The 23,232-nt window shown below is 47.2% G+C and overlaps 1 protein-coding gene across 3 annotated transcripts; it reads left to right on the top strand.

The window, feature by feature from the left end:
- The first annotated feature begins 1,865 nt into the window (after positions 1 to 1,865).
- On the top strand, positions 1,866 to 22,602 carry CD59 (CD59 molecule (CD59 blood group)). Of its 3 annotated transcripts, none has more exons than XM_039233354.1 (4): positions 1,866 to 2,079; positions 11,987 to 12,071; positions 15,588 to 15,692; positions 22,244 to 22,602. In XM_039233354.1, the coding sequence occupies exons 2-4, from the start codon at positions 11,996 to 11,998 to the stop codon at positions 22,444 to 22,446; spliced, it is 384 nt and encodes a 127-aa protein (XP_039089285.1). In that variant the 5' UTR covers positions 1,866 to 2,079; positions 11,987 to 11,995; the 3' UTR covers positions 22,447 to 22,602. The 3 variants fall into 3 exon arrangements, with proteins under 3 accessions (XP_039089285.1, XP_039089286.1, XP_039089284.1); XM_039233355.1 differs by lacking the exon at positions 1,866 to 2,079 and adding an exon at positions 5,354 to 5,450; XM_039233353.1 differs by lacking the exon at positions 1,866 to 2,079 and adding an exon at positions 7,138 to 7,250.
- The last annotated feature ends 630 nt before the right edge of the window (positions 22,603 to 23,232 follow it).

Consider the following 23,232-nt stretch of genomic DNA (forward strand, 5'->3'; position numbering starts at 1 on the left):
GTTCATACCAAGGTATGACTGATTAGTTGATAACACGCTCAAGTGTTTTATTTCATTGACAAGAATGTGTATTCACACATACAAGAGAGCTAACAGTTGGCCAGCCTATGCTTTTGTAAAGCGAAGGCCATTTCTGGTGCTGGGGTCTCTTGAGACCACCATCTGTCTTTCACTCATTTGTCTAAAGCTTGAATTATCAGTTAGGATGAGACAGATACCTAAATAAACAGCAAATAGCTTAGGGGTTATTTTTCTCTTGTGAAAAGTCTGAGGTGACTAGTTGAGGACTGATAACAGTGGCCCAGTGGTGTCAACATTGCAGATTCCTTCCAGCTTTCTGTTCTGCTATCCTTTGCACAAGGCTTAATCATAAAGGTCACCTCATGGTTGCAAGATGGCAGCTGCAGTCATATAATCCAGGAAGGATGATGAGAAAAGGGACCAATTAAATGGAAAGTGAAGTCAAACATAAGGCTGGAGAGGTAAACCAACCAGGTTTCCAACAGTCACATGGAGGATAGGTAGAGAAGTGGGGCGGGGGGGGTTACACACAGGTAGCATGGAGACCTGGTATGAAGGACTTGAAATACTCCAAATAAGTCATGCTTATGGGCTTGAGTTAGAGCAGTAGTAGAGGGAGTGGAGGACTGAAGAGAGGATGAAACCGGTATGTACATGATAAAGTATGTAGGAGTTGGTGATTAGATATGAAAGAGTGGAAGAAATCAAAGTTGATTCCCAGGCTTCTGGCTTTATTTATGAAAAACAAACTTGCAGGAAATGCAGTTGGACATTGGAGATGAAATGTGGACACATTCTGAATTCAAGATGCCAGTAGGACATACTGGTTTCCAGCAATCAGGAATGAATATGAAGACTGAGGGAGAGTGGTCAGGGATGGAGAGTATAGATTTGCAAATGACCTGCAAACACATATGCCCAAGGGAAAACTAACCTGGGCACGCCAGATTTATGAGGTAGTGGAGAAGACTGAAGACTGAAAGGACAAGGTGCCTGGGTGGCTCCGTGAGTAAAGTTTCTGACTCTTGATTTCTGCTCAGGTTATGATGTCCCGGTTTGTGAGACTGAGCCCCACATCGGGCTCTGTGCGACAGCGAGGAGCCTGCTTGGTATTCTCCCTGTCCCTACCTCTCCCCCACTCGTTCTCTCTCTCAAGATAAATAAATAAACGTTTAAAAAAATGACTGAAAGGTGAGAAAATGGAAGCAAAACCAGGAGGCGGTGGCAACTCAGAATCCAAGAGTTCTAAGGAGGCAACAGCTAATAGGATGCCTATGAGATAATGCATGTGAGAGTTTTGTAAACAGAAATACATGTATTTGCTGTTTTAAGCAGACACGTTTTAAATATCAAAGTAAGTCTTGGTTTGAGACTCCCATTTCTACAGAAGAAAACCAAGATTACGGCACCACCAACCAAAACTCATTCCCTGATATCCGAAAGCCATCAGAGAATCATGGCAGAAGGGACATGTCATCATCAGTTATATGATTTCCTACTTAAATTGTATCTCATGCATTTATGAAAAAAAAAAAAAAAAAAAAAGGAGACTCACCTGACAGCCGGGCCAAGTGAGGGCTTGGTATGGGCACAATAAAGTTTTTTGAAACATTTTATTATTTTTTTTTTAAGGAAGGGAAAATCAGATGTCATGGAGTTTTCATATACTTGTTTCCTAAAACAAACCAGAGGAGGACATTATAAACTTTCCGTTTCAGGGGTTTTAAAGGTCTTCATCTATTCGTGGCCACGGCCTTTTTCAGAACCTGGGCGGGGAGTCTGAGTCACCCTGCGCAGCTGCCTGGCCAGGGCTGGTTGCGCGGCCGTCGCCCGGGTGCTCTAGGCGCGCGCGGTGAGCGCCAGGGGTCTACAGATCGCTCTAGGACCGGGGTGACCTTGGGCTTCCAGACTGCTGCGCGCAGGTGCCAGATCTAGCGGCCGCGGGGGTGGGGCCAGCGAGAGGGGCGGAGCTCCAGGCTGAAAAGACCCAGCCCGAAAGACAAGCGGGCAGAGCAAACGGGCTGCGCGGCGCAGAGTTCGGCTCCTCATTGCTGGCAGGTAAGGCCCGTGGCTGGGCTGGGTCCGAGCCCCACTCCGCGCCTGAAGCCGCAGCGAGCTAGGGCCGGCGCGTGAGGTCACCTGCGGCTGGGTCGGGGCCGACGGAGACCCCAGACGGGGTGGGGGCCCCGGGCGCCCTCCCCAGGCCCTTCTGCCCGCGGCTTTACGGCCCCGGAGGTCCGGGAGGGGCCGGCAGAACGCTGGCCTCCTTTGTTAACCAAAAGAGAAGGGGGGGAGGAGTGGGCGCCCTTTCCGAAACGCCTCCAATTCCGCGCGCCATGCCCTGCGTTGCCTCGGGAGTGTTTTCCTCGAATCCCGACCACCTACCCTCGCCTCGCCCTGAAGGGAAGCTCTTGGAGCTTAGGGAAGAGAAATCGCGCCTCCAAAGGAGGTTGTAGCCCGCTCCGTGCCAGGTGGAAACGGACGTTCTCTAGCTGTACAAATTTGAAATTGGGAAAAGGGCGAGGCCAGACCGTAGACATTTTGTTTTGAGGGGGCTGCGTTCTTCCTGGAGTCTGGCAGCGGACTTTTAAAGAAATGTTCAATCGAGGTTTGTGTTATTTAACGAGAAGCAGGCTCTCCGCGGACCCGGGAAATGCGCCGCGTCACTTAGGCCAGGTCTCGGCTCGCTGACACACGTGGGCGGCGTCCTGGACATGGAAATGGCTTGGAAATGGAAGCCGGCCGGGAACGCACCCACAGTGAGAGGAGCTGCCGGCTGTGGACTCACCTTGGCAGGGACTGCTGAGATCAGGTTTCCCTGTCTCTGCCCTGGACAGGGCCGGTTCCGAAATGCCCGTGCTTGCCACCTTGTAAAGGCGCTTGCTTGCCCAGAGGCTTTCTCAGGCTTTCCTTTTGATGGTGCTCTTCCTACTGTCTGTAATTGGCTGCGTCCATGGTGCCTGGTGCTTCCTGTTGTGACCAGCTGCTGCTTTTTTTTTTTTTTTAATGTTATTTATTTTGAGAGTGAGAGAGCACGCGCATAAGCGGGGAAGGGGGCAGGGAGAAATGGGAGATAGAGAGCCCCTAGCAGATTCAGCGGGAAGCCGACGTGGGGCTCAATCCACATGAGATCATGACCTGAGCCAAAAGCAAACGCTTACCCACTGAGTCACCCAGGCACCTACCAGCTGATGCTTTTCAAAATCATGTTCTTACTTGGTGGTGACTTTCTTCAAGGGATCCAGGGGCCCCAGTGGAGACCTGGCTGCCCACTTCTCTGAACTGCAATGCTTCTAATTCATTCTAACCAAATCAGCCCATAAACTTTACAGATTTAGAGACATAGCCTACATCTTAGAGCCCCTGTCAAGGTTAGCTTGTGATAAACAATTTTTGGAATGGAGATAAAGACTTCAAACAGGGGCACCTGGGTGGATCAGTGGGTTAAGCTTCTGACTTCCCCTCAGATTATGATCTTGTGGGTCCTGGGTTGGAGCCCATTGTCAGCTCTGTGCAGACAGCTCAGAGCCTGGAGCCTGCTTCGTGGATTCTGTGTCTCCCTTTCTCTCTGCCCCTTCCCTGCTCATACTCTCTGTCTCTCTCTCTCTCTCTCAAAAACAAATAAAAGATAAAAAAAAAATAGAGTTAACCCAGAGATGACTTTGTGTTCAATTCTCAGGAAAACACCTCTTTGCTACCACTTGTGCTCTACCTTATTTAGCTTCATGTCTGTTGGTGACCGTGGCTCTGGAATCCACCTGGAATCAGGTACAGTTTGAAGCTTGGTGGCATGAAGAGAAATGGTGAATTCACAACTACCAAGTTCATGTGTCACCGTGTAGTGGTCAAGGGCCGGGGCATCGCACCAGGGTTTGAATCTTGGCTCTGCTGTTGACTGGCTGGGTAATCCTGAGCAAGCTGTTTAACCTCACGTTCTTATCAGTAAAATAATAGGACTTATTACTTCTTGGGTGTTAAACGGACTAACTGAGATAATTCGTGGAAATCAGGTTGGCACCTGTTTGTGAGGAACAAATGGTGGCTGTCAGTATTTTGGGGTGTCCCCATAGCCCTTATTCCTGTTCCCCATGGGGCATTTTACACACAGCTCAGAATGTTCCTTGTGAGGGGTGTTAACATTTCTCAACATGTGGTTATTTATGGGGCATCTGGGTGGCCCATTCGGTTAGGTGACTTTGGCTCAGGCCATGAGGTCACGATTCGTGAGTTGGAGCCCTCAGCAGGCTTGTGCTGACATCTTGAGCCTGCTTTGGATTCTCTCTCTCCCATACTCTCTGCCCCTCCCCCGCTCATAATTTCTCTCTCTCTCCCTCAAGAATAAACATTAAAAAAAATTTTTTTAATGTGGTTTTACTCTGGAGGTAGACTTATAACCCCAAGGAAGATAAAGACTTGCCTCACCAAGAACCAGAAATGCCTGCAACTTGTCACTTCTGTATTTTTAAAGCAGAAACAGGAACCTTTTGCTGAGCCTTGATGTAAGGAAAACAGCCCATTAATGCTGAGTGATTTGGAAGATCAAAGCCCAAATAAAGTGGGTTTTACAATGAGGAGAGCAGGTGTGTAATGGAGTTCACCTCAACAGATGCAGATATAAGGTCTTGAAAAGAAACAAATTAAAAATTCTGGGCCAGCTCGGGGCGCCTGGGTGGCTCATTCGGTTAAGCGTCTGCCTTCAGCTCAGGTCATGATCTCACGGTTCATGGGTTCGAGCCCCACATCGGGCTCTGTGCTGACAGCTAGCTCAGAGCCTGGAGACTGCTTCGGATTCTGTGTCTCCCTCTCTCTCTGACCCTCCCCTGCTCATGCTGTCTCTATCTCTCTCTCAAAAGTAAATAAAATATTAAAAAAAAAAAATTCTGGGCCAGCTCTTGAACTTCGGCCAGAATGCCAAAACAAACAAACAAAAAAACCAAGCCCCAAAAAACAAAACAAAGCCCGGTATCTTTGTGAAATATCTTCACTAACCCCATTGGCAGTGCATGTATAACCTCAAAGGGCAGGGCCGTGAGGAGGCTCTAACAAGAGACCCTCTTCAGAGAGCTCTCTGGCTCTTGGGATCCTGGAACAGATGGCGGAGAGGCCCCTCGTAGGGGAAGCTGCAGATTTATGTGGTTTAGAGAGTTTGGGGTGATTGTCCCTGGCAGTGGGACCTCCCAGGTGCCTGGGAGGGGCTGTTCATTATGACAACGGCTTTCTGTTTGTCTCTACCTTCTGATGTAAGTACTCTCTGAACTGAGTAACTACGCATGGCTGCAGCAGACCCTGTATGTGTCCATGGTGATAAAGGAGGCAAAGCTCCAGGTCTCTGACACTAACGTTAAGCCACTTGTGAGTCACCAGCCCCTGGTGAACAGAAGCAGGACCCACTCAGTATGGCTTGCAGCTGACTTGTTGCCTTGGGACAGGTAACTTCATTCCCTGGGGCTCCAAGAATTGTCTAGAAAATGAGAACCCTAGATTTCATTTCTGAGGACACTTCTAGCTTTAAAGTTCATCAGCCTGTCAGGGGCCTCGCTCCCAGGAGCAGAAGTTAAAACTGATGGGGATCCGTGAATCTCTTGGAAACAGTAGCCATATAAAGTCTCTTCTCTGGTGGCCTCAGCTTAACTAATCTACCTCAGAAGCTGAATTCACAGGAAGCCTCCCCTCCAGAGAGTTTAACTGTGGGTAAAAGCTGAGAGCTGGGTTTAAGTGCTGCTCTAACCATATGCCGGCTCTGGGGGTGCTGCACTAGTTTTCTACTGCTGCTGAAACAGATCACAAGTTTAGGGACTTAACCCAGATTTATTAATCCTGCGGTTCCATATGTCAGAAGTCTGTCGTGGGCGTCGCCAGGTTCATGTCAAGGTGTCAGTGGGGCTGCGTTCCTTTCAGGGGGCTCTGTGGGAGAAGCCATTCCTTGCTCGTGCAGGTTATTGGCACAATGGAGTCCAAGTGGTTGGAGGACTGAGGTCCCATTTCCTGGCCAAGTATCAGTTGAGGACTATTCCGGAGGCCACCTGTATGCCTCACTTTTGCCCCTCCCCACATCGTCCGTCCACAACATCAGCAGTAGTAGGAGAATTCCATCCTCCTTGAATCTCTTGCTGCTACTGCTGCTGCTTCCTTTTTTTTTTTTTTTTTTAAAGTAATCTCTATACCCTAACATGGGGCTCAAACTTACAGCCCTGATATCAAGAGTCACCTGCTTTACCAGCTGAGCCAGTGAGGCTCCCACTTGCTTCATTTTCTTTTCTTTCTTTTTTTTTTTTAATGTTTATTTATTCTTGAGAGGGAGGGAGGGAGAGAGAGAGAGAATGAGTGGGGGAGGGGCAGAGAAAGGGAGACAGAAGATCTGCAGGGAGCCCGATGTGGGCTCAGGAACTCCCAAACCCTGAGATCATGACCTGAGCTGAAGTCATATGCTTAACCAACTGAGCCACCAGGCGTCCCCCTTCTGGTTTCACATCTCTCTGACAGACCCTGCTGCCTTCCTGTCCTCTTCAGTGTAATCGCCCACATGATTCTGGATAATCCAAAACAGGCTGTAACCTTAATCTCATCTCCAAAGTCACTTGCCATCTAAGGTTGCCAGTATTCACAGGTACCCAGAATTGGGGCGTGGACATCTTTCGGGAAGACGCCTGTTAATTATTCTACCTACCACAGTTGCCTAAATTCATTCCCCTCCTCGATCCCGTTTCCTCCTTTTATAAATGGAGGCAGATTAAATTTACTTTACAACATTATGTGAGGATTAAATACAGTTAATGCATTTGGTGACATTGGACCCAGTGTAATCACACAGCCCTTAAAAGGAGAAGAAGCCTTTAATTATTTAATTAGAACTAACAGCTTCTCACACAACACTGTTGGGAGAGACACTTCCAACCCCATCTAAAGTAGCCTCACCCTTGTCCCTGGTCACCCTCTAACCCAGGGGTTCTCAGTGTGTTCCTGATTAGAAATGCAAATTCTTGCCCTCACCCCCAGACCCTTGACTCAGAACCTCTAAGGATGGGGCTCAGCATCTGTGCATAATGGCCTCCCGGTGATTCTTATGCCACTTGAGTTTCAGAACCAGTGCTCTTTTTTACTTTGCTTTCTTTCTAGTCTTTAGCACTAGGTGATGTCCACCTCCGCTAGATGATAAGGTTCTTCCGGGCAGGACCTTGCCTGGTTCAGCGGTCACTGTAACACAGCGCCTTGCACAATACCTGCTCATGGTAGGCTCATAAATGATTGTTGTGGGATGAATGGGGTGTGGGGGTTGTGAACTTACTTCACAGCAGTAAATATACCCACCCACCAAGGAATTCCTTTTATTTGCTTAAACTATATCCTTAAACAGTGTTGTGTTAAATGCTTCATGCTCAAGTTCTGTGGATTGTTTAGATATTTGGAAGGACTGGCTGGAGTTTCTGGATGGACAGTAACATCCCTTTGTTTTCCTTTTAAAATAATGGAATATGGTTGGGGGGAGAAATGGTCACACTCTCCGTAAATTTGCTACCTAAAGCATTTTCAGGAACTTGATCAGGGATGTCTGTATTTATAAATCACCTTGCATTGTTTCAGCTTCCTCTTCCATCTCAGGTAGATGTCAGTGAATAAATAATGATCAGGTTGGTTTTATTATAAAACGAGTCTTTTGTACGTCTGAGAACTCTGGTTTTAACCCCTTGCTGCTGTCTGCAGGAATCTTTTCTGCCACATCTCTGATCCTTCCTCTCTGTTTGAACATTTTCAAGTGATGGGAGGTTTTTTACATTTTACATCTGGAATTGCTTTCCAGATGTGTGGACCCTCAGTGCCTGGCGCACAGCAGGGAGATAGGAGGGATGGGGTGATGGCAAATACTTGTTCCTTAGGAAGTCCTAATGCTGCCTTTGGAAATTACACAGGATAACCTCTCCCCTCTTTCTCAGTGACTCTCAGCATATTTGAAGACAGTAATCATCTCTGACTATATTTTTTCAAATAGAAGAGCCCTGGTTTCTTCCTTCACCTGTTTCGCCTGAGTTACACACCTGTTTATTTTACTCTCCTGATAAACAGGAAAGCAGAAATCGGCTGCTGAGAAGAAAAATAGTATTTTCCAGGTCAGTCTGAGCCCAAGCAGAGTAACCCCAGGATTGTGTGTGCGTCTGTCTGCTTGCTTGTTCCTTAAACTGCTACCTTTTAGTCCATATAGAGCTTTAAAACCCTCAAGTCTTATATTTTCTCATTAACTAGAATCATTATTACCCCTTCACAAATGAGGAACTGACGTAAAGGACTTGACCGTTTTAAGGTTCTATGAATTGGCAGCTAAGTGGGATTAGGATATAGGTCTCTTTCAGGACTGCAAGAGAATCACCCAAGCCTCATATTTTACCAATACAGAGTGTGACTAGAATAACTGCTACCAGACAGACCTAGGAGAGTGTATGTACAGGAAACATTTTTTACCTCAAGCCAATTTTGAAAAGTGGTATATATTTTTATACCTAATCAAGTTGAGTAGTAGAAAAAAACTTAAGCTGCAGGTAAAATGATTTATTTCAGTTCTATCAACCACATGTTCCAGGAGTGTTCAGGAAAGTTGATATGGTATTCCAAGAATCACTTTTTAAGAAAAACAAGATTGTAGCTATTTAAAAAAATTTTTTTTGAGTTTATTTATTTTTGAGACAGAGAGACAACGTAAGCAGGGGGAGGGGCAGAGAGAGGGAGACACAGAATCTGAAGCAGGCTTCAGATTCTGAGCTGTCAGCACAGAACCCAATGTAGGGCTCGAACTCGTGGACTGTGAGATCATGACCTGAGCTGAAATCAGATGCTTAACCAACTTAGCCACCCAGGCACCCCGAGATTATAGCTATTTTTAAACTGGCTTTTTCCTTAATACACTGTGAACAGCCTTCCCTGTCTATCCCTCTTCATGGCTGTGCAGTCCCTCACCATAGAATCGTATCCTAACTTACTCATAGCCATGTATATTGCCAAGTGTTTACTGTTTTAGACAATGGTTACCTTATCTTCTAGTGTTTGCTTATTCCTGCAGATAAAAAGTCTGTTTGGAGCACCTATGAAAGGAATCAACTTCAGAGTCAACTTTAGAGCCATCCAGAAAAACCTGTCTGAACTTTCTAAAGCTGGTTTCAAGTATGTTTTACAGACTCCAAAATGGTATTTTTCCAGGAGGCTTACCCATCTTTAGTCTTGGGACTTTATTCTGAATGACTTTAGTCTGTTTCCAATAATTAAATCCACGGTTTAAAATTTTTTTAAATATTTATTTATTTTAGAGAGAGAGAGACACACACAGAGTGGGGGAGGGACAGGGAGAGAGGGAGACACAGAATCCTAAGCAAGCTCCAGGTCTGAGCTGTCAACACAGAGCCTGACGTGGGGCTTGAACCCATGAACTGGGAGATCATGACCTAAGCTAAAGTTGGACGCTCAACAGACTGAGCCACCCAGGCACCCCTTGGATCTGCTGTTTAACTGAGTTAGTATGTTTGGCACAGAAGAGCATTGAGGCCTTCTGGGTGCATTTTCCGTGGTTGGCTTGGGTGGAATAGAAAAGTCCTGGCAGAGCATCTGATGTACACCTTAACTTATGGGCATCATTTTAAAGTTTAAAATGCAGGGTGTGTTAGACTAGGGGGCAAGTTTGAAATCATGAAGTTCAGTTTCTCTGTTTTAATTCTGAAAAAAAGATTTGCCAAAAGATGAGTGATATGTGACCCCCAAAAGGGAAACATTTGTTATGTGTGGATTTTCCCAATATCTCTGATTATGATTATAAAAGTAATACCTGGTCCATTATCGAATAATTGGGGAAAGAATGGCAAAAAGTAAAGGGTCAGGAAGAGAAATAAGAAATCATAAATAATCCCTCTTAGCATTAACTACTGTCAACGTTTTGGGGGCATTTATAAAATAGCTTTAAAGCAGTTGGGTATTTTCTTTCCACCTTCACCTGCCGTGATGACATTTTGCCCTTGGAAATTGATATTTCAGTAGTGATTAGTGAAGACCTGGTCTTATTTCTATTGAAACAGCTCAACCTTGGTATCGGTACCCTGGCCACTTCCTTCATCTGCCATCTTTGCCCCTCCCACAGCCGCGGTGACTCCCAGCCAGCAATGTGAGGTGTTGAAACCAAGACTTGACACTCCCCATGCAACCCAAAATCCGGGAGCCGCCTTACGTTTGGTTCCTGCAAGGCCCCTGGCTCGTCCATTCCAGGGCGTTTGTCTGGCTTCCTCATCACTTTGCATATGGAGGCCTCTTCCTCATCGCTTAGGGTGCAGAGGCCTTAGGGCACCACCTCTCAGGGTGAGGGGCCAGGAAGGAAGACCCACACATACTCAGAACAGGAGGTGTAGACATGCCTGTCTGAGTTAGGGCCACAAGGTGGTGTGTCCGGTTGGGCAGCCACACATCCACTACTTACGTGTGCCTGGCTGTGCCGAGCGCCTGGCTATGCTGAGCACATACTCATTTAACTTGTTTCACCCCCGTAAATCGTCGCAGTGTTGGGACACACGTCTGTATCCACCTCCGTTGTAGGTGAAGTGAATGAGGCGTGGTTGCCAGGGCACAGCGGCCCTTACCTCCGGATCCCTGCCACTCCGACATCTGAGCTCTAACCACTGCCCTTGGGCACCTCCGATCCTCAATGTACTGGGGTCGCTGTGTGTAGCTAACCCCCAGGAGGGCCTGCATGGGGGGTGGTGGCCATTAGTAGGTTGTTGTAGATTTTGAAGAGGCCAGAAGGACGTGGAGGTTACTCAACTTATATAGAAAGGCCAGGCCCTGTTTGGTTTTTTCTTCCTGGTTCCCCTCACATCAGGAAAGCAACCTGTCTCTTTCTTCCGGACCTGACTTACTCCATGTGTTCCTCTCTGGGCAATGCCAGGGCTGTGCTTTCTGCTTCTCAGCCCTCCCCTGACCTTCCTGAGCCCAGGCCTGAGCAGCGGATGATCTTCAGAGGTGTGGAGATGACATTCCTAACTTAAAGGAGGGTGGGGGCTCGCTTATCAAGACGCCCTGTGTCTGTCAGGCAGAAGTCCTGGCCTGTGGGGCTGAGGGGACTAGATTGTGGGTCACCTTGGTTTAGAGGCACTGGCGCCTCCTTGTTTCAGGAGGAGGCCAGGAAGGTCGGGCCGGGATTGGGAGACTTCTTAGAGCTGGCTTATACTTAACGCAGTTAGAAACCTCTCTGCTTTGGCTTCCTTGTCAGGTGAAAGAAGGGTTTGAGCTATCTCAGCGCTTCCCTCTCCTCCCCTGATGCCACTGCCACCCACGTAGGCATTGCTGTAGCGGGACTGGTCCTCAAAGTTACCAGACCCCTCATTACCTCCCAAGAGGGGAGGAGGTGAACGAGGCGGGGTCTCCATCACTTGCTAAGGTGGGGAACCGGAGCGTCTGCATGCTCTGCCGCAGGAGGCACCGGCGGGGGGTGCCAGCATCACCCGTTCGGTCTGACACACTTCGTGGCATGGCCTGGAAAGGTGGCCCTTGCTAGGCCCCGGCTCAGCCAGTAGCTTGGGGTGGGGCCAGCAGAGTGGAACTGTAGTTGCTGAATTTTTTTTTCATATTCTCGTGTGACTAAACAGCCCTTATGGGGAAGATAGTGCTGTCCCCACTGCTTGATCGTGACGACTGTGGCTTGGAGTGGCCGTTTACTCACGGCCACTGTAGGTGAGAGCTGAGGTTGGGTCCCGGGTACTACTGATAAGCCAGGTGTTCTCTGACTCCCCATAGCCATGCGTCTCCCCAGAATCGGCAGCATTTTAGTAACCTGAGGTTTGGGGGCAAGAGGAGGGACGGGAGAGCACCGTGGTTCACGGCACCCCAGACCATTTCTCCATCTGCTTCCTGAAGGTCCAGGCCCTCCAGCTCTTGGTCCTGGAGGTAACCAGCACTCATTTGTTGGTTCCTGACAATGCTCCGTGTCCCTTCCTTGCAGATTCTGTGGATGCTCACAATGCGGAGCCAAGGAGGATTCATCCTGCTGGTGCTGCTGCTCCTCCTGGCTGTCATCTGCCATTCAGGTGCGTGGCCTTCAGGGGCGTGGATCTGGACCATCCGGGTCCACTTGTGACCGAGGTGATGAGCTCACTTTGTCCTCTACCTCAGGAAGCCTGACCTGATGCTGCTGGCCTCAGGTCTGGCTCTGCTTCTTTTGCCTTCCGGTGTCACGGCTCCCGGGCCGCGTGACCACTCCTGCCTGCGCTGCAGCCTGGCTCTCCTCGCAGCACCTTCCTGAGTTACAGCCCATCCTGGGTTACAGAGCAGCTTTTGAGGGGGAGGGGGTGCGGGGCAGGGGGTTCACTCAGCAGCTTTATGTTTCTCCCTCTCACAAGCTGTTGGGGACCCCAGCGGGCGCCGAGCTCCGTTCTTATGCCCTGTGACCGTGATGATAACGAGCCCAGGAGCAGCAGCGGCTGCTGAGGCTCGCAGCACTGATGCGCCTGCCGTGATTCTAAGCATTTTACACTCACTCACTGGGTTCTCATGTCAGCCCTGTGGAGTAGGTACTTCTTTTTGTCCATCATTCTATAAATGACCAACCTAAGCCCCAGAGAGATGAAATAATTTGTAAAGTATCACACGGAAGTGCCACAGCCAGAATTTGAGCCCAGATAGTCGCGCCTGGGTGTCTGCTCGTCACCAGCCCCCCGCCCCCAGCCACCCTGCCCCGGCTCCTGGAAGTAGTTGTATGTTCCTGAGTCTTAATTCTGTAACAGTAGAAACACCTGTGTTATTTGCTTTGGCTCAGGCTCAGGAGTTCTTTCCTACCTGTGTCCTTGTCAGTACTCCAGGTTTGGGGCTTTTGTGTGGGGGAGAGGCGGAAAGGGACTGGCAGTGCGGTGGTCAGTGAGGAGATATCTGCTGTGGCAGAGGTATCTTCTGTCTGATTAGCTTTAGTAGCTAGCTACCATATATTGAATTCTTCCAGCCATCCCATGAGCGGTCAGTGTTGTTATTCCCACTTTACTGGGGTGGAAACTGAGGCAAAGCAGAAACCAGCCCAAGGTCACATTTGAATATGCTCTCCTTTCCTGAGAACAAAGAGAACCCATGGTGCTCCCTCCCTGTCGCTCATTCCAGCCAGGGTTCGGTTGTAACGTGGCTCACCTGTGTGACAACACAGCACGAGTGTCTCTGTTCTTTTGCCTAGTGCATTTCCTGTAATTAGAAGAGCCTAGTTATGCCTCAGTTCCACCAGTCTGCCTTTGTTTATGGAGCAGGCCTGGGTCTGGGGCCATCGGCTGTTCTGTGACAGGTCCCGGGTGCACGCAGGCTCTTCTGCAGAGAGTCAGAACCTGGAGCACGGGCACACACGGGACAGGCTTCCTTGGCCACCGCCTAGACTCAGGAACATGCAGGGGAGCCTTCCTCCACGACCCCCCCTACACCTCCATTAGCCCAGAGTCGGATCCCCCGCACCGTATGCGCTCTTTTCTTCTCCCGCGCTCTGGACCATTAGAAGAAAGTCACGGTTAGACCAGGCTTGGGTTTCAGAACTGATGGCCTGGGTTTGAGTCCCTGCTCTCACTTGGTAACGTGTGACTTTGGACAAGTTAGTTAACAGTTTAGTTCTTAGTTTTCACTTCAAACATGGCCCGGAGATCACTGAGCCTACCTCTCATAACAATTCTGCAACGGTCGAGAGCTTAGCGTGTAGGTGCAGGATATTTGCACACAGAATGAACATGGCAGCTATGAATATTTCTGCCCCCCAGAATTTCCAAAGGTGAGCTTTGGTTCCACTCTTTAAAGGTTTGTCAAGAAGTCAAGTGAAAGAGCACGTGGGTGACTCATTTGGGCATCCGACTGTGATTTCGGCTCAGGTCAGGATCTCATGGCTCCTGGGTTTGAGCCCTGTGTTGGACTCTGAGCCAATAGGACGGAGTCTGCTTGGGATTATTTGTCTCTCCCTCTCTTTCTCTCTTTCTGCCCCCCCCTCCCCCGCTCACTGCTTTATCTCTTTCTCTCTCAAAAATAAATAAACATTAAAAAGAAGAAGAAGTGGGGCACCTGGGTGGCTTAGTCGGTTAAGCATCCGACTTTCGCTTAGGTCATGATCTCGCGTTCGTGGGTTCGAGCCCCGCGTCGGGCTCTGTGCTGACTGCCAGCTCAGAGCCTGGGGCCTGTTTCAGAGTCTGTGACTCCCTCTCTCTTTGACCCTCCCCTGCTCATGCTGTCTCTCTCTCTCCTAGAATTAAATAAAACATTAAAAAAATTTAAAAAAAATAAAATAAAAAGAAGAAGAGGAGGAAGCCAGATGAACTCTGGCTCTAGCCAGGAGAAGATTCAACCAAATGGCCATCTCCAGGATCCAAGCCAGAACATACCTCCCTCTTCCATTCTGCCCTCTCAGACGTGTGTACCTGCATCCAGGGCAGGGAGGGGACTGCAGAAAAACTGCATCTTTGTCCCTTCTCACTGTGGCTCCCCTCCTACACGGGGGCAACAAACGCCATCACTGGGAGGGAAGAGGCAGAGTGGGCTAACGGCCCACATGTGGGGGCCTGGCTCCAGGCATCTTTCTCCTCATCTGTAAACAGAGTGGTGGGAGGGGGTTATTTGGACTGACCTTTCAAAGGTAAATCTGGAACCTTCACAGATCGAGGGTCTTCTGCTAGGTGGGATTTCACACCAGGGATGGCCAACGTGGGCCATTTAATATGGTATAGAGAGCTTGACTCCTACTATATGCTCAGATAGTGAGGAGCCACTTTCTTCTGGCCTTCTGGAAGATTCCTTTTTCCTGGGGATAGATGTAGGCTTTGGCCTTAGAACGGCAAGTGAGCTCTTGGGTTCCAAAACCCACACTTGGTCTTCTATAAGACTTTACATATTTCATCTTCGAAAATGTTCTTTCACAAAGACAGATACTGCCAAATAACTGATTATCGATCTATGAGAATGTGATCAGAGAGTATCCGTTGCCTGTAAGGCATTTATAGAATTCTATTAGTTTATTCTCTTGATTTCTAGAATTCTGTTAGTTTAGTTCCTTTTAATCCATCATTGCAAATTAATCACTTTTTAAAAATCACTTCTAGTTGAAGGGAAAAGGAAGCTTCTCAGTTGCATAGTTCTAGGGATTCTGACACATGTAAATTCCTTTTGTACTTGTATCAGGGTACAAAAAAATGCTGCTGGGGGGCGCCTGGGTGGCTCAGTCGGTTGGACTTCGGCTCAGGTCACGATCTCATGGTTCATGGGTTCGAACCCCATGTCGGGCTCCATGCTGACAGCCAGCTCAGAGCCTGGAGCCTGTTTTGGATTCCGTGTCTCCCTCTCTCTCTGACCCTCCCCTGCTCACGCTGACTCTCTCTCAGAAATAAATAAAAAACATTAAAAAAAAAATTTAAAAAGTACTGCTGGGATTATAGTTTGAGGCTGGAGAAATCGACCTGCTACAGATAGTGTGGGAACGGAGCACCCTGAGCTCCGGGCCCCTGTCCCATTCCAGTGCAGACGGCAGGCCTCCTTCCACCAGGAGGGCAAGTCAGTGCTGCTCTGACAAGTCCTGAAGGGTTTCTTTCTGATTTTAGGCCACAGCCTGAACTGCTACAACTGTATTTCACAAGCGACTAAAAACTGCACTAAGACCACCACCTGCTCGTCGAATCTTGACGCGTGTCTCTACGTTGAAGCCGGTAAGAGCCTGCCCCTTCCCTGTCTCTTAACTGTGATGGGATGAGGAGGGCCTGGGAAGAGATGAGTGCCCCATGCATTCTCGTGAGACTTGTATTCAACAAGTAGTAACTGTCATCTAAGAGAGAAATAAAAACACCCTTCAAGGCTATTCTCTTCCTCTACGCTGCACCATAAAGCCTTTCCAGTGTCGGCATCAAAGAATATTGAACATTGTCAGGTGAATGCCTAAAAGGCTCAGGAGACCCACAGGTTCAGAAAAACCTGATAGAAAGGAGAGAAGAAGATTAATTTGCCTAGAAAGGAGAAATCCTGCAATAAGTAAGGACAAATCAGAATTATCCCATCAGATTGGAGTATCTGATAATTTTGGTGTAAATTCCTGGAATGTGGCCAAAATTCCAAGCCCTACTTTGCAGGGTCCTTGATTGTGTAGAGGGACAGGTCCTCCACCTCGATATGGGGGGACCATGATAATTCACTGTTAGTGTAGAAAGCACAGTAAGGCCCCTGGAGAGAACATAGGCACTCACTCCGCAGATATCTGAATACCAGTTATGTATGAGCACATGCATCAAGTTAACATTAATCATCTGTGTCTTAGATCACATCCCTCCACCCCCACAAAAAGTGTGATTTCCAAATGAGAGAATAAAGGCAACATTATGTGTAGAGTAAGAATCAGATTAGCAGTTAGGAGCTCCCATCTCCCATCTCTGTCCTGCCTCCAGTACGTTCCTTCTGCCTGTGTTTTTTCATTTGTGAAATTTAATGTGTGCATTGGATGGTAGAGGTGAGGAGGAGAGGGAAGGAGGGAAGTAGAGCTAAAATCTTTTTTCCAGTTCTCAAATCCCGTGGATTGTTAAACTTTATTGAAAAATTTTCCAACTTTATTGAAGAATAATTGACAGATAAAAATTGTGTATACTTGAGGTATACAGTGTAATGATTTGATATTTGTATGCACTGTGAAATGATTACCACAGTGACCTCATTAACACATCCAGCAGCTCACACGGTTGCCTTTTGTGTGTGTGTTGTGAACACTAAGATCTATCCTCTTAGCAAATTTCAAGCATACGGTACGGTATTGGTAACTGTATTCACCATGCTATACATGAGATACCCAAAACTTATAATTAATTGTTCTGCTTTTAGAAGTGGTTCATGTAGGGGCCCCTGGGTGGCTCAGTCAGTTAAACATCTGACTCTTGACTTCAGCTTAGGTCACAATCTCACCGTTTGTGAGTTTGAGCCCCACATCAGGCCCTGTGCTGACAGCAGGGAGCCTATTTGGGATTCTGTCTCCTCTCTCTGCCCCTCCCCCTCTTGCTCTGTCTGTCTCACAAATAAAGATAAACTTTGGGGGCAAAAAGCGGTTCCTGTAAATAACAAGACACACCTATTAAAATGGCCAAAATCCAAAATGCTGACAACACCAAATGCTGATAAGGATGTGGAGCAATGGGAGCTCTCATTCGCTGCTCATGGGGGCACCAAATGGTGTGGCTTGGTAGTTTCTTACATAAGCGAAACATACTCTTACTGTATGACTCAGCAGTACCTGAACATTTACCCAGAGGGGCTGAAAACTTCTGACCTGCACACAGTTATAGCAGCTTTATTCATGGTTGCCAAAATTTGGAAACAAATAAGATGCCCTTAAGTAAGTGAATGGGTAGATGAACTGTACATTGTAGTACATCCAGACAGTGGGCTAAAAAGAAATGAGCTATCAAGCCATGAAAAGACATGGAGGAAATTTAAATACCCATTACTAAGTGAAACAAGCCAATCTGAAGAGGCTACATGCTATATCATTCCAAGGGCAGGACATTTTAGAAAAGGCAAAAGGAGACAGTAAAGGGGTGAGTGGTTGCCAGGGGATGGCAGGAAGGAGGGAGGGATGAAAAGGTGGAGCATAGGGGCGCCTGGGTGGCTTAGTCGGTTAAGCGTCCGACTTTTGCTTAGGTCGTGATCTCGCGGTTCGTGGGTTCGAGCCCCGCGTCGGGCTCTGTGCTGACAGCCCGCTCGGAGCCTGGAGCCTGCTTCCGATTCTGTGTCTCCCTCTCTCTCTGACCCTCCCCTGCTCACGCTGTCTCTCTCTCTCCCTCCTAGAAATAAATAAAACATTAAAAACCAAAAAAGGTGGAGCATAGCATTTTAGGGCAATGAAACTACTCTGTGTGATACTATTTTAGTGGATGCGTGCCACGTATATGTCAAACAACATACAACAACGTATATGCATACAACACCCAGAGTCAATTGAACCGAAATGTCAGTTACGGGCTTTGGATGGTAATAAGTCCATGTAGGTTCACCGGTGGTAACAAACGTACCACTGGGGTGGGGGACGTGGGGAGGCTTTTTAGGGTGGACGCAGAGGCGTCAGGGGGCTAAATGAGAACCTTGTACTTCTGCTTAATTTTGCTGTGAATCTAAAAGTCCTCTAAAGAATAAAATCTTTTTTTAAAAAAATGTGAATCTTAAATATTTTTCTTCTTATGAGCAGAAGTCCCCAAACTTCGGCCAGACATGTGATAGCAGTTCTTGAACTAGAGCTATTCTGACTTCACAGTAAGACAGATCCTAACAGAGCACCTAAAATCCGCCTCCAGCTTGGATTGACATCTCCGGGGAGAGGCAGGGCGCACTGTCATAAGCAGGAGTCAAAGGTCAGGTACCCGAATGGAGAAATCATTCAGCAACTCTAGCCACATTTTCCCCAGTGATAAAATGGGCATACTTCTTGCTCTCCTGGGGTCAGGGGGACAGTTAGAAGAGAAAATGCATATGATGGTGCTGTACAGAGTGAGTCTAGAAGAGAAGTAGGTGTTGAGTGTTAATTCAGCTGTTTTTCACTGGTGTCCTGGCCATTCCCGGCATTATCAACCACGTGCTTAGACTCTGGCAGAAGCCTCTGGTGACAGTGCCAAGCCTTCATTGCTATTATGAACTTCTGAACAAAGGGAACGCTTAGAGGTGCCGAGGACAATTAGGGACTCTTGCATGGTGACATTAGAGTCAAACTGAATCTTCAGAGAGATCCGGGATGAAGCATCAAGCAGAAAGAGAACCTCTAATATTCCAGTGACTCTGATATAATCCACTTTATTTGGGTGATTCTGACAGAGGCTTTGTGGAGAAGCTCACCATTAGAGGTTGTCACACAAATAAGATTGTTGAAATAGAGGGGCGCCTGGGTGGCTCAGTGGGTTAAGCTCCATCTCCAGCTCAGGTAATGATCTCATGGTTCGTGAGTTCGAGCTCCGTGTTGGGCTTTGTGTTTACAGCTTAGAGCCTGGAGTCTGCATCAGATTCCGTGTCTCCCTCTCTCTCAGCCCCTCCCCAGCTCATACTCTGTCTCTCTCTCTCTCTCTCCTTCAAAAATAAACATTAAGAAAAAAATTTTTTAAAAAGATCGTTGAGGTAGAGTGCTTGGCTCACTGCAGGACACATAGTAAATGATTAATTGGTAGCAATTATTAATAAATTGCTCTCTGCTCTCTCCAGGCTGTTAGGCTCCCATAATTAAAATTCCGCTAGCTTTAATGTTTTTCTAGTTCAGTGCCTGATTAGTAGTACGTAAAGCAGTAACTTGTCCTATTCTCCAGCATCCTCTAGTTCAGTATTGGAGGCATCTCCTAAATACTTATGACCAAGAAATTAGACTCCCGAGAACACTCTGTTTGGCCTCTGCCACCTGACCAAACTTCATTAAAATTCAGTCCAGTCATCCCCTCTGAGGGGGAGGCTGGGACAGTTATATCTGCAGTTATAAATGTAGTTTTGGGGGCACCTGGATGGCTGAGTCAGTTAAGTGTCCAACTCTTGATTTCAGCTCAGATCGTGATCTCGAAGTCATGAGATTGAGCCCCAACTTGATATGCTGATGATGCGGAGCCTGCATGGGATTCTCTCTCCCTCTCTCTCTGACCCTCCCCTGCTTCTGTGCACCTGTTCTCTCTCTCTCTCAAAATAAATAAAGCTTTTTTTAAAAATGTAGTTTTGTTCCCAGCTATGAATAAAATCACGTTAGTTACAAGCCTTTAGTAAGGAAATAGGTATCTGGTTGTTGTTTTTTTCTTTCCAGCACAGAAGATAAAGTGATTCCAGGGCAAGGACCATTCCTTCTCTGTCTGTATATCCCCAGTGTCTGGCACACAGTCTTGGCACATAAAGTTATTTTTGGAGAGGAAAACCTACCGTAATTCCTCTCAACTAATGCATTGTTTTTCCCTTAACGTAATTTTTCTGAATATCAAAAAAAAAAAGAAAAAAAACCATAAAATACTTGGCATATATACTTTTGGCCTTTATTTTTCTATGTGTGCAAAGATTGGGACCATAGTGGTGTGTTTTCTTGGAAACCCTTCCTGTATTACCGAACAGTCTAAGGACTTTTAAATGAAGTTTAAAATATTTTAAAAAGCATCCAATGACTTTAAAAATCTTGGTGCATAAGAAATATATAAATCAAAGATAATCTTCTGTGAAGGTAACATTGTTAAATTCCTTGGGAATTTTTCCAGAAATACATACATACACTTTATTTACACAGATGGCTCTCATTCTACATCCTGTCCTACATCCATTCTATTGAGATATAATTCACATACAATTTAAAATAATACAATGCAATGACTTTTAGTGTATTCACAAGGTTGTGCAACTGTCATACCTAACTCCTGAATAGTTTTATCCCGAAAAGAAAGCCCTTACCCATGAGCAGTCTCTTCCCATTCCTCCCTCCCACATAACCCTGTGGTTCCTAATCTCCCTGCTGTCCCCATGGATTTGCCTGTGCTGGACATTTAATATAAACTGAATCCTACAGTATTAGTGGCCTTTGTGACTGGTTTCTTTCACTAAGCATAATGTGTTTAAGGTTCACCCGTGTTATTGCACGTTTTCAGTACTTCCATTCGTTTTTATGGCCAAATGATATTCCAGTGTATGAATAGACCACATTTTATTTATCCATTCATCAATTAATGGACATCTGGGTCTCCACTTCTTAGCTATTTTTTATTATTTTTTTAAATGTTTATTCTTGAGAGAGACAGAAAGAGACAGGGTGTGAGCAGGGCAGAGAGAGGGAGACACAGAATCTGCAGCAGGCTCCAGGCTCTGAGCTGCCAGCACAGAGCCCATCATGGGGCTTGAACTCACAGACCGTGAGATCATGACCTGAGCCAGAGTTGGATGCTTAACCAACTGAGACAGCCAGGGGCCCACTTTTTAGCTATTTTAAATAATAGTAGTATGAACATTCATGTACGAGCTTCTGTATGAACATAGTTTTCATTTCTCCTGGATATATTTACCGGGGGGAGGGGGCACCTGGGGGCTCAGTCAGTTAAGCTTCTGACTCTAGATTTCCGCTTACGTCATGATCTCATGGGTCATGAGTTTGAGCCCTGCATCAGGCTCAGCACTGAGTGAAGCCTGCTTGGGATCCTCTCTCTCTCTCTCTCTCTCTCTCTCTTTTTTTTCAAAGTAAATAAATAAACTTAAAAACACTTCAGACTCCACTTCAACACATGCAGGCCTACATAGGTTTCTTATCTATGTGGAATCCCATTGTATGGAACTCTACCCTGATTTCAAATGTCTTTTTTTTTTTAATTAATGGACTGATTTTTCTTTTAGCTTCTCACTGTTACAGTACTGCAGTGACCATTCTTTTTTTTTTTTTTTTAATTTTTTAATGTTTTTGTGAGAGAGAGAGAGACAGCGTGAACAGGGGAGGATCAGAGAGAGAGGGAGATACAGAATCCGAAGCAGGATCCAGGCTCTGAGCTAGCTGACAGCACAGAGCCTGATGTGGGGCTCAAACCCACGAATCATGAGATCATGACCTGAGCCGAAGTTGATTGCTTAACTGACTGAGCCACCCAGGCGCCCCTGCAATGACCATTCTTGAGGATCTCTCTTAACCTTTTTTCACAAGGAACTTCATAGAGCAAATTCTAGAAGTAGGATTGTTGGATCAAAGGGAGCATGTGTTTAACAGTCTTAGCAAACCTCTAAAACCTCAGTACAATCGCCTCTTGGCTCCCACCACACACAGCTGTGCGGACTCTCACGAGACTTTGATTTTAGGGACACATTCCATCTTGAGCCGTATCCTCATTTGCTGAATCATTCCCCTTTACAGCTCGACTGGGATACGTATTCTTTTTTTATCTTTTTTTAATTCTTTTTTTTATTTCTGAGAGAGAGAGAGAGAGAGAGAGCGTGAGCAGGGGAGGGTCAGAGAGGGAGGGAGACACAGAATCTGAAACAGACTCCAGGCTCTGAGCTAGCTGTCAGCACAGAGCCCGACGCAGGGCCCGAACCCACCAACCGTGAGATCATGACCTGAGCCGAAGTCGGACGCTTAACCGACTGAGCCACCCCGGCGCCTCTAGGATACGTATTCTTGCCCGGATGTCTCTACTTCCCCACAGAGCTGAGATATTCTAACAAGTAGAATCCAGAGTTCGAAGGCAGGCGCAGAACTTTACCCACTTGCTCGCTCATCCTTGTGTGTGTGTCTCCCCCACAGGGCCCAAAACGTACTTCTACCAGTGCTGGAAGTTTGCGGACTGCAGTTACGAGCGCATCTCGACTTCTTTAGGGCTTCAGAAGCTGCAGTACAACTGCTGCCAGCGTGACCTGTGTAACGGGAGCCCTGGCACCAGTGTCTCCGCGAAGATGGCTCTGCTGGTGACCCCGCTGCTGGCAGCAGCCTGGACCCTTGGTCTCTAACTCAACACCAGGGGCCACTTCTCCTAACCTTTCTGTTTCTGTATCTTCCTGGGTTCCTCTGCTGCTGCATTCCCAAGGGTATCTATTTGCAGCTGGATCCTATTGGGATCCTGATGGAAAAGATTAAAACTAGCTTGAGCCACTTGGTTAAGACAGAGACCCTGAGAGCCTTTGCAGACAGGTGGTGTCGGCAGTGAAGACCCGTTGGAGGGAAGACGCCGAAGAGTGAGGCACAGGCGATTAGAGCTCGGTCACATGCTTCTTCCTCTGCTTGTGGCATGACCAGCGTTGCAGTGACTGGTTGAGGACATTAGACTCCCTGCTTGCCTCAGCTCTTCCCCTCTAATTCCTCGAATGTAGTTAAATAAGTAATATCATGAGGGCTTTTGGGGGACGGACCGGTGCAGCCCCTTATGGGCCCTGTGCTGCCACGCAGGCACAGCGAATCTTCACGTGTGGGCTGTCAGGGGCAGTGAGATTCTTAATGCAGAGCGATTGGAATGAACTTCGTATTCGCAACTAGCAGGTGTCTGGCAGGGGAGAAGGTAAGCTCTCCGCATGATGGGGCCTGGAAATTCCAGGTCTGGCTTCCAACATCTGAGGGTTCCTCTGCCCCTAAATGTGTATGGGCTGCGCTGTCTTCACCAGAAATAATAACAGCGTATATAATGATGTGTTAAAACTACCCCTCCCACTTTTTATTGGCATGGTGGGATATCTTGGCTTTGTCACACACATATGGTTAAAGTCTGGATATATGGACATTCTGCGTTGAAAATGACTTGC

The sequence above is a fragment of the Hyaena hyaena genome, unplaced genomic scaffold, assembly GCF_003009895.1.
Source record: "Hyaena hyaena isolate Hyena2069 unplaced genomic scaffold, ASM300989v1 scaffold_74, whole genome shotgun sequence".
Classification (NCBI taxonomy): Eukaryota; Metazoa; Chordata; class Mammalia; order Carnivora; family Hyaenidae; genus Hyaena; species Hyaena hyaena.

Coding starts and splice junctions, on each gene's coding strand:
- CD59 (XM_039233353.1), top strand. Junction 12,072..15,587: donor GGCTGTCATCTGCCATTCAG/GTGCGTGGCCTT, acceptor TTCTGATTTTAG/GCCACAGCCTGAACTGCTAC. Junction 15,693..22,243: donor GTGTCTCTACGTTGAAGCCG/GTAAGAGCCTGC, acceptor TCTCCCCCACAG/GGCCCAAAACGTACTTCTAC.